Source organism: Vombatus ursinus, unplaced genomic scaffold, assembly GCF_900497805.2.
Source record: "Vombatus ursinus unplaced genomic scaffold, bare-nosed wombat genome assembly UNPS02014838.1, whole genome shotgun sequence".
NCBI classification, from domain to species: Eukaryota; Metazoa; Chordata; class Mammalia; order Diprotodontia; family Vombatidae; genus Vombatus; species Vombatus ursinus.
In genome coordinates this window covers 2,130,784-2,146,385 of record NW_020954616.1, presented here as the reverse complement: position 1 = coordinate 2,146,385, position 15,602 = coordinate 2,130,784, and the positions used below count along the sequence as shown (strand labels likewise).

Sequence of the window (15,602 nt, the reverse complement as noted above, 5' to 3'; positions counted from 1 at the left end):
ACAGGGACACACCCACACATCAGCACACTCACATTCAGCTGCCTCAGGATAGGCAACAATGTAATATACTCAGACTGGTATCTAGAAAACCTACACACTCCACATATACCATACACACACATCCAACCACAGGCTACCACTAACAGCCTCTCTTGTTCCCAAGGAGCTCTTGGTGCTCCCAGGATTTTCCTAGAACCCAGCCTGAAAGAGCTGGAGTGATGGAGGACATCACTAGGCACCATTTCCCCTCCATTTCCCAGAGCCCTTGGGGTCTCTCTATTTTTCTCGCCTAACCAGTCTTCTCCCTGTGGAAAGTCCCAGCTTCTTTGCCCCTCCACCCACCTCTAGGAGAATGGCCACTTTCCAGCCCCCACCCCTTTCCTTCCCAAGCCAATATTGGCCCCCAAAGCAGGAAGCTTTAGGTGTAGTACTACACTTCCTGAAGATTCTGCCTCTTACTCCCACCCTGTCCTGACTCCACCCTATCGTCCTACCCCGGGGCATGAAGTTTCTCATTAGCCCTTAGCTCTTATCTTGGAGGCTCAGACACCAACGCTGGCATCTCTGTCCTTGGCCCACCCTGCCTGCCCTGAGCTCAGCACAGAACCATGGGGAACTGTTTGCATCGGGTGAGTGTGTGGGCCAAGACTCAAAGATCCCTCATCCCGTGCTTTCTTGTTCCTCATTTTTAACACTTACTCCCGTCTCTTCTCACTCCTCTCCTCTCCTCTCCTTATTTTGGCTCATCTTTTCTCTACTTATTCATTGCTTCTTTTTTCCCCTCAACCCTCCTCACCTCATTTCTCATCCTTCCTTCATCAGCCCTTTCCTCCTAACTGCTTACTTTTTCCTCTTTAGTTTTTACCTCTTCTTTTTTCCCCATCTCAACCTTCACCTCCTTCTCTCTTCATCCTTTCTACTCATTCCCTCCTCAACCACTTACACCTCCCTCCCTTCTCCTCTCATACCTTCCCATCTTATCTCTCACTTCTTCCCTCTTCAATTCTTTCTTTCTCACATTTCCTTTCTTAAACACTCATTCTTATCTTTTATCTCACTCCAATCACTCCACACTCCTCACACATTTTCCCTCTCATCACTTACATCCCTTTACCCTTCTTTTTACTCTTCTCAGCTTCAAAGCCCTGGATACCCCATTAATATCTCATTCTTTATCTAGACTTTGAACTGAACCCTGTCCTCATTCTCTATACTCTTTGACAGACCCCAATCCCTTGGGACTGATTCTCCCCTCCCAATTTTCTCTATTATGGCCCCTTATTTTCTTACTCGTCCCTACTCCCTTGGTCTTATCTTCTTGCCACCTTCCCTGATTTCTCACTCTACCGGTCTCCCTCACTCTCTTAATCCCAGACCTCCCCCCCACCCCCACCCTGTTTCTCCCTCTCCTCTCCATTCTACATAATATAGGTGGGAGGAGGGAATGAACAGGTTCTCTGAGCAGCCCCTTGTGGTATGTTTCCCAGGCAGATTCCGGGCTTCGGAACTCCGAAAACTGGACCATCAATGTTTTGGATGACGAGTGGGACGCTCTGTGGAATGAGACTTACAACTACACTGATGCTGACCTGGACCTGGCTGCTCCTTGCCGTTCCTGTTCCCTGTTAGATAGGTCCTCACTGCCCTTTTTTGCTCTTACTAGTGCCTTAGGCATCCTAGGTGGGGGGGCATTGCTCTTTGTACTCCTCAAACCCCTGGCCTGCTGGCAATTATGCCCAGGCCGGACCATCCTGGCGCAGGTGGCTGGGGGCAGTACCCTCTTCAGCATTGTTTTGCCCATCCTGGCACCAGGGTTGAACCCTAGCCCACACATTGCCCTCTGTTGCCTGGGACATGGGCTCTGGTACGCCTCAGCTTTTGCCCAGGCTCTGCTGGTGTGTGTCCATGCCTACCTAGGTCCTGAACTGCGCCAAAGCTGGCTCCTCAAGCTCTCACTGGCTCTGTGGGGAGTTGCCCTGCTGATGGCCTTGCCTGTCGCCCTGGCTAGTGATGTTACCTCTGGACTCTGCACCTTGTTATTCAGCCATGATGTGTGGGTTTGGTATGTGGTCCATATTGTGGTCTGCATTGCCATTTTCCTCATTTTGCCCCTGGGCCTGGTTGGAGGATGGATAGTACGGAGGGTAAGAGGTGGCGGGCCAAGGCCAAGGGCTAATGTCCTGTGGGCCTGGTTCCTGTTCTGGTGGCTCCATGCAGTGGCGATGGGGTTTGATGCCCTGGTACGGTCAAATGCCTTGGTGATAAATGAGTGTTTTGCCCAGCAGACCCTAGATTTCTTATTAGACTCGGCAAAGATCTTGGGGATATTGCACTGCCTAGCCACTCCATTCCTGCTGGCACTGTTTTGTCACTGTGTCACCTGGCCGCCCACCGTCAACCTCCTCTAGACCTTCCTTTCCCCCACCCCTCAATCCTCCCAGCTTTATCCTGGCATCTGGGCATCCTGGAAGGCAAGTCCCAGTTCTCCCTGCTGCCAATTGACATTAAAGTTTGTGCTGCTATGAAGCTGATAGTTTCTTATTTGGCCAGGGTGGTGGGCCCAATTCTACCTTAGGCACTCTTACCAGCACCTGTCTCCCCAGCTGGTACCAATCAGATGTGCCTGGGAGTATGGGGAAGAGGAAGAGTTACCATCCGTGAGTTCCCAGGACAGAGATTACTCCAGAAGCAGGACGGATGGACACTAAAGGTTCCTTTGAGGTCTGAGATCATTGCCTTAAGGCATGAGAAGAGGGACCAGGGGAAGAATTCCTAAGGGGACTGGTTTGGCAGGTGAGATAGGAAAGGTCTAGGTTGCTGGGGAACCCTGAGGGAATAGATATTGAAAGGGGAAGCTGGAGTGAAGAGGAATGGTGGCAATGAACCTCAGGACTTCACTGATTCTCCTTCAAATGAACTCTCCTATTCCTTTTGCTCCTTTCAGTTCCCTCTTCTTTCTCTCCCTTTTTTTTCTGCCCAGAATCAAGAAAGGAATATTAGGGACCCCACAAGAGCTCATCCCCATTAGGCTACCTCCTCACCTTGTTCTAGAGTAAGTGCCTTGATTCCACCCTAAGAGTTCCTGATTTGGTTACAGATCTCCTGGGTTAAGTTCTCAGTTTCCCTGAATTGCCAGGCAAAAAACCCTTTCTACTAATAGCTCACAGCAATTTTAAAGCTGAAAGGCACATTAGAGGTGGTCATTAATGCCTCCTTCTTTGCTAAAGTCACCCTGTGTGTGTGTGTGTGTGTGTGTGTGTGTGTGCGCTAAATTATGTTTTTTGTGTCCATTTGAAATTCCTTATTATGTCTCCTCAACCCAAGTTCCCTCCTCTCTATTTCCTCTCCTTAATTCTAACTTCTCTTTTCTCTTCTTAAGAGGTGGGGATATGACTCACTCTTCACCTCCTTTCACTTTTTCCCCCCTCCCTGGTTTCCTTGACCTGCCCTCTCTGGGAAGGATAGTGGATACAGAGGAGAGGGTGGGAGGAGGAAAGCTGGAAGGATCCCAAGGAGGAAACTATTAGGTATGTGACCTAGTGGAGGTTAGTTTATGACCCATCCTCTAACTGGAATTGTCTAAATTTCCTTCTACATGTCCAAGTCCTGGGGCCAAGCCTTCATAGATTAATTATTCTTTTTCTCCAGTCTTTGACATCCTAAAGCCTTCTCCCTGCTTACTTTTGGCCCACTAGCCTCTTGCCCATATCTGAACACATACCCAGAACAAGAAATTTTTAGGCCCAAACTCCCCTCCCAAAGGGGGAGCACCATGGAACCCAGAGACTGGTAAGCTAGATAAGCCTGTCCTCACCCTCCACCACCAACAAACACTATGGAAAAAAGTCAAGGCGTCCTTCCACTGAACTCTAACAAGCCTAAAAGCTGCGGGCCAGGAAGTTTTCTGCCCAACAGCTTAGTGGACCCAGATGTACTCATCTCCTCAGATATACTGTACCTGGCTATACTACCCAAGTGGGCTATTTCTCCGTGGACTGGGGTAGGGGCAGGGGTGGACTGAAGAATGCCAGGTTCAGAGAGTTTGGAGTGGGGGGTGGAGAGTGATGTAATTTCCAAATCCCCCCACCTTCTGTTGCTTAGCAACAACCAGACTACCCCCAGATTGGTTGTTAATAAATTGAAGGGAGGGACTGAGTGGCCAAAGGAAACAAGGAAGACATTCTGGAGGGGGTGGGGGTGGAGAAGATATCTCAGAGGAGGAAGAGACAGGTGGGGCTTGAGCTGTGAAGAGGTCCCCAACCTCCCCTATACTTGTATCCTATTGTCTCCACTTCCTCCCTTTGATCCCTTCCCAGTTTCTCCCTCCCACCTTACCATTGTCCACCTAACCCTTCCACCTCCCTCCAGCGTCTCCTCAGCCCCTGTCCCTCTCGATTTTAGAATGCAATCTGACGGATTCAAAGTCTGACCTAGTTAAACTAGAAGTCGTGATGGGGAGATACGTGGCTAATGGGATTGCATTTTTCTATTATTAATTACTCTTGCCTTTAGGTAGAGTTTCCTATTGTCCAGCCTCCACTGCTTCTACTGTAATTCTGCATCATTCCCTTGGGGTTTTCCTTAGAGTACGACGGCCCTATTTACTAATATAGCCCACAGTGCACCAACAAATGCTGAAACTTAGTTCTGAGCCCCACTGCTCCCTTGAAACTTTTCTGGATTTTCCCTAGAGAGACAGATGGTGTATAAGCCACTAGACTTGCAGTTGGGAAGACCTGGTTTAAAAATCTACCCAAAATACTACACAAATCATTTAACCCCTCTGAGCCCCAGTTTTCTTAGCAGGATTGTTACAAAGATTAAATGAAGCAATGATGCATTTAAAGTTCTTGCATACATGTGAACTATTATTATTACAAGGGTCTACTTCTTAGGGCCTTTAAGAATAAGAAATCTTAGAGTTTGGAGGGGCTTCAGCTGAGCACTGTCATCCTGAGGATTTCTGGTGAAAGAGAAAATTTTGTCAGAGAAATAAGAATAGGGAAAGAACAGTCTAGGACTTGGAAAAGAGAAGGAGGCTCCTAGGAGAGTCACTGTGCTATCTCCCCTTCCTGAAGAAATGTGTATGACAGAATCCTTCTGGGTTTTATCACAGATATTCAAATATATTTTGGGGGTGGGGAATCTGATAATGTTTTACATGTTTATTATTGAGACACTTCAGTTATGTCCAACTCTTTGTGACCCCATTTGGGGTTTTCTTGGCAAAGATACTAGAGTGGCTTACCATTTCCTTCTCCAGTTCATTTTACAGATGAGGAAACTGAGGCAAACAGAGTTAAGTGATTTGCCCAGGATCACACAGCTAGTAAGTGTCTGAGGCCGAATTTGAACTGAGGTCCTCCTGACTCTAGGGCCTGTGCTCTATCCACTGCACCACTTTCTGTTTTACATATATTACCAAATAAATAGAGCGCAATATTTATGCTGGTAATCATGATGATGACCAGCTTTGAATGTTGTGTCAAAGATCATCCCTTCTCATTCATCCCCACCCACCAATCCACATCTAATTAGGGCTTGGAGGGTTATCTGGAAGAATTTGGGAAATGGGTTGTTGGGCTCTCCTCTTTTATTACCCATCCCTGGTGCAAGACCTCCTTCCCCTCTAATCCCCTTTCTCCCACCACCACTGTCTGCATCCTTCTGATTCAGAACTTTGCTGGGATTTCAATTCCAATCTGCTGCCAACTCTAATTGCCAGGGATTTGCATTAAAACCATCACACGCTATCTAATTATTCTGACAACAGCCAGCTCGCTGTCTGGGCACAACAACGAGAGAATTGGGGTTTTAATTAACAATAATGCACCTTGCGAATGAGGAATGTGACTGTTTAGGTTAATTAACAAGACCGGGTCCCTTCAAACCATCTCTCGTTGTAGTCCAGGTGATTTGGAGGGTGGGTAGGGGGAGACATCAGCCCAGTGAAAATGCTCCTTGATGTTCTTCATCTTTTTTTTTTTCCTTTTTCTTTTTTTTAAGTAAATACTTGGCAAGCCGGTGGGGGAAAAGTCAAAGAGTCAAGAACCTGGGGAAATTTGATTAGCAGAGCTTCTTGAGCTGATATCCAGAGTTGCTCATATCTGGTGTCTTTAAGTCCAGGCTGGAAATATAGGGTCTGTTTTTAAGCTAAGTTGTATAAACAAGAGAGGAAGTAGGAAACAAGTCATTCTACTCAACCCCTGATTTTCAGACTGTTGCAATTCAAGATGCCCCTAAGGGTCCCTGAAGCTATCCCTTTCCCCATTTCCTTCATTTAGCCATCCCTGGATCTCTTCAAACCTTCCTCCAGGAAGCTTTGCCAGATTAGCTCCACCCACTCTTGTTGTTAGGTAATACTGGTATCCTCTATGCTGGCATAAGAAGTTCACATGTGTTTTTTGGTATCTATGTCTTGGCTTTCCTAACTGACCAGGAAATCCACAAGGGCAAAGGCCATGTTTTCTCTTTTTAATCCTCTCCCCAGTGTCAAACACAGTCTTCTGAATTTGGGGAAAGAGATTATTTCAGGACTGTGGGAGGATGAATTGACTAAGTGGTGAATGCCCTGGCAGTCCTGTCCCACAGCCTGAAAAACATGGCATTAGATAGAGTTCTGGGGTTTCCTCTTAGCCTCACAGGACCCTGAAAACTGAGGAAGATACATCAGAGACTTCGGAGAACCTGAAATGATAAAACATTGAAAATAGGTCCAAAGAGAAAATGTGAAAGGAGAAAGCAAAAGGAATCTAGAGAAAAGAAACTTGGATTCTGGGGAGGAGAGTTAAATACCCTTGGGTCATAGCTCTAAGTCTCTGAAAAGGGAAAGGGAAAACAAGTATTCTACAGATTCACTGACAAGGAAAGTCAGAGCAGGTTGAAACCGCAGCAAGGGAGATTTAGGTGAGACAACAGCTGAAAAGGTGAAATATGGAGGCTGGCTAGCAAGGGATATTGCCTCTGGGTGTCTCTCTGAGTTTAGGTTTATACAAATCCAGAGCCCTTGACCCTATATCCCTTAACTCAGGTGATTTGAAGCAAGAGAGATTGGGGGGATTTTGACAAGGTACTTCAACTATCCATTTAACTTCATAATCTCCATTTTCTGATTTCTAAGATGAGGGACTTAAAATGATTTCCAAACCTTCTGATCTGTGTTACAATGACTGAGATTGGGGGAAACTTTCAATATGTTCTGCAAGCATTATTTTGGGAAAGTCCAGTTTCTTTCCCCCAGGTAGCTTCCTAGGTCTTAGGTTACCTAGGGAAAGGTTAGGTTGGATTATCTCCATGGCCTAAAGGTGAAAGAATCATAAGGAATTTCATTAGGGTTACAAGGCATGAAGAATGCCTTGTCATCTATAGGCAAGAACCCAGTTAAAGGTACTACCACTCATGCAAACACCATCATTCTCAAGAGGACAGTCTCCAATTTAGACTACTCTATAAAAAGATTACCTTCTCTGGTTGGACACACCTATAAAAACCTGGTGCACAGTGGATAGAGCATCAGGTCTAGAATCATGAAGTTTTGAATCCAAATCTGGCCTCAGACACTTACTAGCTGTGTGACCCTGGACAAATCCCTTAACTCTGCTTGCCTCAGTTCCCTCAACTGTAAAATGGAAATAATAATAGCACCCAGCCCCCAGGATATTATAAAGATCAAACTAGATAGCGTTTATAAAGTGCTTTGCATAGTGCCTGATACGTAGTGCTTGTCCTCATCCATTTGCCCTGATCCCCTCATAGTCCTGTGACAATCTGGCTTTCAGGCCCACTGGTCAACTACTTCTTTGTCTGCCTCTCATCTACTTATCAGAAGTAACAGAAAATCCCCCCATGCCAAACAAGATAGGGCCACCAATATTTCTTCTTTTCATGTACTCCTAGTTTCTATATCCCTATCCAATCATGTTTTGACCTGTGTCACCTCCATGTGGCAGTTCAGTTCCCTGGGCAGATTCACAGATTCAGACCCCTGAAAAGAGCCTGTCTCTATCTTTGCCTTGGCTCTTCTGTGACTTCTCTTTTCTTTCCACAGGGCTTCTCACCCCCCTCTCATCTGTACAGCATGTTTGAATACCCTGCATGTACAAGGCCAGGTAGATACCCAGTTTTCTAAGGGACATTAGCCAGAGGGAAAATGTTCTTGTCAGAACCTGGGAGTTCAAGCATCAATATCTGTGACATTCAGTCATCAACCACTCCCCTGGACCAATCATGGGCTATCTTATTCTTCACAATCTTCCCTCTTTTACCCGGGGGCCTCAGAGAAATACTGGATGACAGATTCAGAATTCAAAAAAAGATCTTAACAGGAGCTGTGAATTGCTCTAGCCATTCTGGACTTAGCAGATAAAATAAGATGAAATTTCATAAAGATGAATGTTAAGTCTTACATGTAGGTTCAAAAAATTAATTTCCCAAGTACAGAATGGGAGTAGGTATAGCTAGACAGCCGGGCAGCTAGGTGGTGCTGTGGATAGAGGATACTGGGCTTTGAAAGCTGGTCTTAGACATATCATTTTGAAAGTCAGGAAGACATCCTCCTGAATTCAAATCTGGCCTCAGAGACTTACTAGAGACCCTGAACAAGTCACTTAACCCTATTGGCCTCAGTTTCCTCATCTGTAAAATGATCTGGAGAAGGAAATGGCAAACCAAGAAAATCCTAAAAGGGGTCACAGTGAGTCAGACATGACTGAAAATGACTGAAAAACAACAATAGCTAGACAGCAGTTTACTTCTGCATGACTGACAGCCCCAAATACCTTAACTGTGTGACATGATAGCCAAGTACAGTGTAACACTTCCACACACTATGAGATCAAGTATGATATGGTGGACTTGGAATCATGAAGTTCCCATCTTACCTCTTGTACTAGCTCTGTGACCACGGACAGGTTACTTCTTTGAGACTATTTTCTCATCAGTAAAATGGGAATATTAATAGCTAGTATCTGCCTCACAGAGTTGTATCTAATGACATAATGTATGTAAAGCACTTTATTATCTGCAGAGTGCTTTATACAAATGTCAATTGTTATTACAGTAGGAAAACTAAAGTGACCTTGCAATGCATTTGTCAGACAGTCAACTAGCATTTTAGGAGAGAATGAGACTGATGATTTTGCACAGCTCTGCCTCACTTAAATCCAATTCACTTGCAAGTCAAGATATCATCCTCCTGAAGTCATTGGTCCTCTTTGAGAATGAAGGACCACCACCACCAATAACAACAACAACAACAAATGTTTACTGGGTGCTAAGTGCTGGAAATACAAACAGAAGTCAAAAAGAAAGGCAGCCTCTGCCTTCAAAGAACTTGATTTTAATGGAAAAGACAACATATAAAAGGTGAGAGGGGAAGGGACCCAGCATGTAGTAACATGATGGGAAATGAAGAAATGACTGGTTTGGATGCCCTCCTTAATTGAAAGTACTGGGAGGAGCCCTTCAGCCTCCAATGAGGGGGGCAGAAGTTACTCCTGAGTTTCTAGGGCTAAAGTGATCATTCTAAATGAAGTTTTCTGGGCCTAGAGGAATTCAGCACAGCTTCCAGGTATACGAAAGTAATAGTTCCATCGCATTTTCTCCAGCTCAGACATCATAAGGACTGTATTCATTCTGGGTGCCACATTTTAGAAAGGACACAGATAAGCTGGAGTGTGTCCAGAGGACGACAAACAGAAAGGTGAATGGCATCCAGCCTTATGATGATTGGTTACAGGAACTAGGGATCTTTAGCCTGGAAAAGAGAAAATTCAAAGAGGACATGATACCTGTCTCCAAGTATTTAGGAAGCTATAATGTGGAAAAGAAATTATGCTTGTTCTGTTTGACCCAGAGGGCAGGGCTAGAAGGGCCAGATAAAAGTTACAAAGAAGCAAATTTAGTCTTAATGTTGGGAAATCTTTCCAACAATGAAAACAATCCGAAGATGGAATGGGATGTTTTGAAGGGTAGCAAATTACCCCACATTGGAGGTCTTCAAGCAAAAGTTAGATGACCATTTGGTAGGTATGTTGTTAAAGGCATTCAATTTGTTTTCCGGAATGCATTGGACTTACATGACCACTGAACCCTTCCTACTTGGAGATTCTGAGAATCTTGCCTCTTGCCTGGGTACAATCTCCTGTTCCCATCCTATCCTCAATACAAGATGCTGAGGGACACGGTGCTTATACACGGTTGGCATCCTAATTCTACAAGACTCCTAGAAATGTCCACAGGCTGGAACAATAGAAGAAAATGTTGAAAATTGTGGCTGCTTCTGCACAGGAAGGAGAGGGAGGCCTCTCTCCACTGACCCAGCTCATGGACTTTCCTGGGAGGATAACACTCAATGAAGTATTATTATCTCCCATATGCCCATTGTGTTCTTTCTGCCCAATGTCCAGCCATTGTCTCATGTTCTTCCAGAAGAGGCAAGTAGAACCGGGTTAATCATCCTTAATATACAAGATGTGGAAAATAAGAAGTAAAAAATATCAGTCCACTAGTTCACAGTAACACAGCAAGTCAGTAGATGGGACAAGAATGCTGGTCTCCTGTCCACCAGGCCCTCTCTCTTTCCTCAAATCCATCCTGCCTCTTAAGGCATTGTTTGTAAAATACCTATGTTTGGCCTGGTCGCCATGAGCGTCCTGGTACCTTCAGTAGGTGCACGTGGAACAAGCAAAAGAGTAGCTGACCAGTGGCCTCGGACAACAATTCTTTTGCCTCCCCCTACACCCCGCCCCATCTATGGGAAAGGAAGTAGCTGGAGAGGACAGTGTCCTTCCCAAGAAGTTGTATTTCAAGTGGCACAGCAGAAAGAATAATGAATCTGGAGTCGGAGATATGAGACAAATCCCACCTCCACCACTTACTACCTGTGTAAATCTTGTACAAGTGACAACCTCCCCGGGCCTTAGTTGACTCAACTATAAAAAAAAAAAAAATGAAATGGTTGGTCTGGATAACCCTTCTAGTTCCAAATCTATAATTCCGTGATCTACTCTGGGCCTGTGTCCTGAGGGCAAGACAAGTGGGTGTCCTGATCTGCCACTGGGAGTTGACACAGGGAAGAGACCTTGCCTCTTTTTCTGGTTACACAGATCTTTAAGCCTAAGAGAAAACTAGTTGCCTTAGTGATTGACCAGACGGGCTCCAGAAAGAGTAGGGAAAAGGGGGAGGGAGAAGTGGAAAGAGAAGAAGGTGAGAGATTCTGGACATCTAGAATTAACACGGTGGAATAAAATGAGAGCTAGTGTCCAAGCTTGGTTTAAGGCCTTCCTGGGTCTTGACACATACAGCCTACGCGATATTGGGAAAGTCATCTAACCTCTCGGTGGTCTAGGTAAAGTCCTAAATTTAATTCTTTAAAAATAGACTAATAATAGTTGTTATTTAAAAAAAAAAGAGCTAGGGATTTTGGTGGTGTCCTAGGCGTTAGGGTAATGGGGTTGTCAGAAAGAAAAAAAAAAAGATCGTGTGATATGATGTTGCATTAATAGAAGTATATGATCCAGGGCATGGAAAGTGACTATCCTGTATGCCCTCATCAGAGTATATCTGGAATATTGGGTTTAATTCTAGATGTCAGATCAAGAAGGACTTTGATAATGCAGAAAACATCCAGAAGAAAGTGGCCAAGATGGCAAGAGGCCTAGAAACTGTGTTATGTAAGAAATGGTTTCATGATCAGAGCAAGGAGAGGCCTGAGAAATGAGCGGCTCTCACATACATGCTTTGCTGTAGCTAAACAGAAAAATAGATGTCAATCCTCTCAATTTTTGGATAAGGGGACTTAAGCCCAGAGAGAGGTAGTAATTTACCCAAAATCTGAACAAATTAAAAACAGTGCCAGGAACTGGAGACATCTCTTTCAAACATTTGGGGTGCCTGGAGAAGAGATGTCTCAGAAGAGACAGGACAGCTGCCAGGAAGGCCTCTTATTTTACAGGGAGTAAACGTATTCTGTATTACTGTGTGCTTAGTAGAAACTCAACAAATGACAAATGATAGTAACAGCTAACATTTATATAGCACTGGAAGGCTTACAAAGCCCTTTGCATGCCGTTTTCTTTCATCCTCACAACAACCCTGTGAAGCAGGTGCTATTATTATCCCTATTTTAAAAATGAACAAACTGAGGCTGAGGCTTTGTATGACAAAGGGTCACTCAGGTAGTGACTAAAGAAAGATTCGAACTCTAAGATTCCCAGCTCCAAGTCCAGTGTTCTATGTACTCCCCTACTGAGCTGTCTTAAGGATGGGGTAGATCGTTCAAGGAAAACAGGTAAAAGTTATAGGGAGGCAGATTTTAGTTCAACACAAAGAACAATTTTTAAAAATTCAACTGCATTCCATTTAACAAACATTTATTAGCACCTATGTCTGATATTATGCCATGTACTAGGAATAGTGGCATATGACTAATAATGGCATGGTGTGCCTTATGGAGGAGTGAGCTTCCAGCCTTTGGAAACATTAGAGGAAAAGCTAGATGGTTACTAAACTGTAACAGAAACTGAAGAAAAGACCCTTGGAATTAGTGAAACATTTGAGCAAATGCCCTTTAAGTTCCTATAATTTTGTGACTCTGATGCCTAAATTCCAAGCTAAGCTCTCAGTTAGACAACAGATAGACACATTGGGGCCTAGAGCTGATATTCTGGTGAATCCTGAATGGCCAGTTTATAACCCCATAGACTCCAGACCAAGCCTGTGCCCCTCTGGACGGCTTAAACACCCAGTGCCATTACTTAGAGCCATAACTGAAGCCTGGGGTCCCTCTGGTGGTTAGAGTATGTAACTGTAGCCTTTCCTCGGAGAAACGGATTTTTCAAGAGACATAAGGAGCTACCCAGGAGGGAAGAAGAAAACCTTGCAAAAATGAAGCCAGCCTATTTCCTGAAATCACAGAATTTTAGAGCTGGAAAGGGAGCCACATAGATGGCTTGGGATGTTTGATGTAGAGGGAACCTTATAGATAGAATGTTAGAGATGGTAAGAAATTTGAAGGATGTCCAATCTGACAGATGGGGAAGATGAGGTCCAGGAGAGTCAGGTGATTTATCCAGGGTCATTTAGCTAATCAGTAGCTGAATGAGATCTAGGAAAAAAAAAGAAAAAGAAAAAGAACATGAGGTAGAGAGGCCCAGTGACAGTGGCTCTAAAAACAAAAACAAAAGAAACAGAAATCCTTACGAGAGAAGGCTGGACTCAGGGGCCACCTATATTATCCATCTTCCTTATCTCATTTGGGTGACTTGGATGATTAGAATTGTTGTTCATTCTGACTCTTCATGACCTCATTTGGGATTTTCTTGGTGAAGATACTTGAGTGGTTACCAATTTCCTTCTCCAGATCATTTTATAGATGAGAAAACTGGGGCAAACAGGGTTAAGTGACTCACCCAGGATCACACAGCTAGTAAGTGTCTGAGGTTGGATCTGAACTCTGGAAGATGAGTCTTCCTGATTCCAGGCCAGCACTCTGTCTACTGCATCACCTAGCTACCCCAACTACAGTACGCAAGACTTTCCATTTCCTAGGGCTAGGATATCCCTTGCTACCAGGCTACAGATGACCAAGATCATACACTTAGAAGTGGAATAGATCTCAGAGTTCCTCCAACACTCTCATTTTACAGATAAAGACACTGAGACTCAGTATAGTAAAATGACTCACATAAGACCATACAGCTTGCAAATAGCAGAGACAAAATTCAATTTCTTTTCACTGAACCACACCTGCTACTGTTAATAAGATCCCTTAATTTGCATAACACTTTTGCATGGATCAAAAGCATCAGATCAACATCTATTCTCTCATTTAGTCCTCAGGACAACCTTGTGAGATGGGTAGTGCTAGTATCCTCTTTCCCATTTTACATATGAGGAAACACATTTAATTTCTTAATGATTTGCCTAAATCTAGTAAGTGGTGAAGCCCTGACTTGAACTTGGAACTTTGGCTTCCAAGTCCAATATTCTTCCTGCTACAGCACACAGCCTAATTATCTAAAAATTCCGAAGACTCAGGTTTTTCTTATTTCTTGGGAAAGAACCAAAAGTTCAGGTTTGCCTGAAGTCCACTAGGCTCCAATGATGCCAGACTTGAATTATTACCAAGGCAACAGAAGGAGCTAGGCTGCGAGGTTCAGCTCAGGGAGATGCTACTCAGACTCTGTGTGAGGATGCAAATGACAGCCTCTCAGAAAATAGCCGAACAAGGTGCTGGGAGATCTGGTATTACAGCAACTTCCCACCCACTCCCATTCTCTGATCCCTTGAGATGAGATGTTGTTGGAAGGATCCTAGTCATTTGCAGATAGCCTTCAAGGCTGGTGCTTCTTGAATTCCAGACAATATTCAGAGTAGAATTGGGTTCCTGGACCTCTTCCAACTCCTCTGCCCTGCCAGGTTCACTGGCCCAGTATATCTTCGGGAATCTCAAAGTTTTAAAATGACAGAATCATAAATAAAACATTAGGGCCCTAATGTTTATAAATCAGCTTTCTCACCACAACCCCCGAGGTCATCCATGCAAGAATTATCGTCCCATCTTACAGATGAGGAAATTGAGGATCAGAGAGCTTTTAGTGACCTGTCCATAATCGCCCAGTTAAGAAATACCAAATTTTCTGACTTCCAGTCTAGGTATTTTTCCACTATACCACATTGCTATAAAGGGACAGAGCTTATGTGTACACTGTCTAATTTTGCAGATTGTGATAGGAGTGTAGAATTTGGAGCTGGTAGAGACTTTAAGGTTCATCTGGCCTAACTCTCACATTTTTAGAGGAGGTAACTGAGAGAAGGGAAATGACTTATCCAATGTCACAGGGTTAGTCAGTGATAGAGCTGGTACTTGATCCCAGGTCTCCTGACTTTTCTTCTGGTGTTTACTTCCTCTGTCAGGTTGCCTTTCTTAAGCCAATTTATGTTTGCAGGCAGTTGGAGTGAGATTTGATGCAAGAACTTTTCCTGTTCTTTTAGGAAAAATGAGGGGAAACTATTGTGTGCCCTACCCCTTTGTTTCTTAGACTTGCTCAGTGCAGAACTCACTCCCTCATACATACCCATAAGAAATACAGGGCTGAGTAATCAAGAACAAGAGGAGATAACACCACCTCCATCTCTCACCCCCCCCACCTCCTCCATCCCCACCCCCTGCGCTGACTAGAGGATGCAGGCAACAGGAGCTGAGAGAAGTTGTTGCTTCCTGGGGTGAAGGATCCTACCTGTAAAGAAGATAGACTGTGGGAGCCTGCCAATGAGGCAGGAAAAGGAAGGTAGAAGGGAGGGAGGGGAGGAGGGGAAAGAGAAGGAGAAAGTAAAAGCTTTCCATGGAGATGGGGGAAGGGTAGAGGTAGTTTGTTGTCCAGAATTCCATTAGTGGAGCCAGGCAGATACCATTCAGCATCCCTAATCTCTAGTCTTCATGCTATCAATGACTCCAAGGTCATGGGGCTCAAGTCCTGTGGGGGGTTAGAGCTTTGCTCTCTTCTGTGACCACAGACTGAACTCCTAACTCCAGGCCATCTGCCTCATAAACAGGGCTGGCCTGGGAAGTCATCAATATGATGTGATTCCAGGGGATATAG

The 15,602-nt window shown here is 44.5% G+C and overlaps 1 protein-coding gene across 1 annotated transcript; it reads left to right on the top strand.

The window, feature by feature from the left end:
- The first annotated feature begins 19 nt into the window (after positions 1–19).
- On the top strand, positions 20–2,526 carry ACKR1 (atypical chemokine receptor 1 (Duffy blood group)). Its single transcript, XM_027840099.1, has 2 exons — positions 20–629; positions 1,488–2,526. Exons 1-2 carry the CDS (start codon positions 609–611, stop codon positions 2,406–2,408), a joined length of 942 nt encoding a protein of 313 aa, XP_027695900.1. The 5' UTR covers positions 20–608; the 3' UTR covers positions 2,409–2,526.
- Positions 2,527–15,602: the final 13,076 nt, after the last annotated feature.

Coding starts and splice junctions, on each gene's coding strand:
- ACKR1 (XM_027840099.1), top strand. CDS start 609: ATGGGGAACTGTTTGCATCGG. Junction 630..1,487: donor TGGGGAACTGTTTGCATCGG/GTGAGTGTGTGG, acceptor TATGTTTCCCAG/GCAGATTCCGGGCTTCGGAA.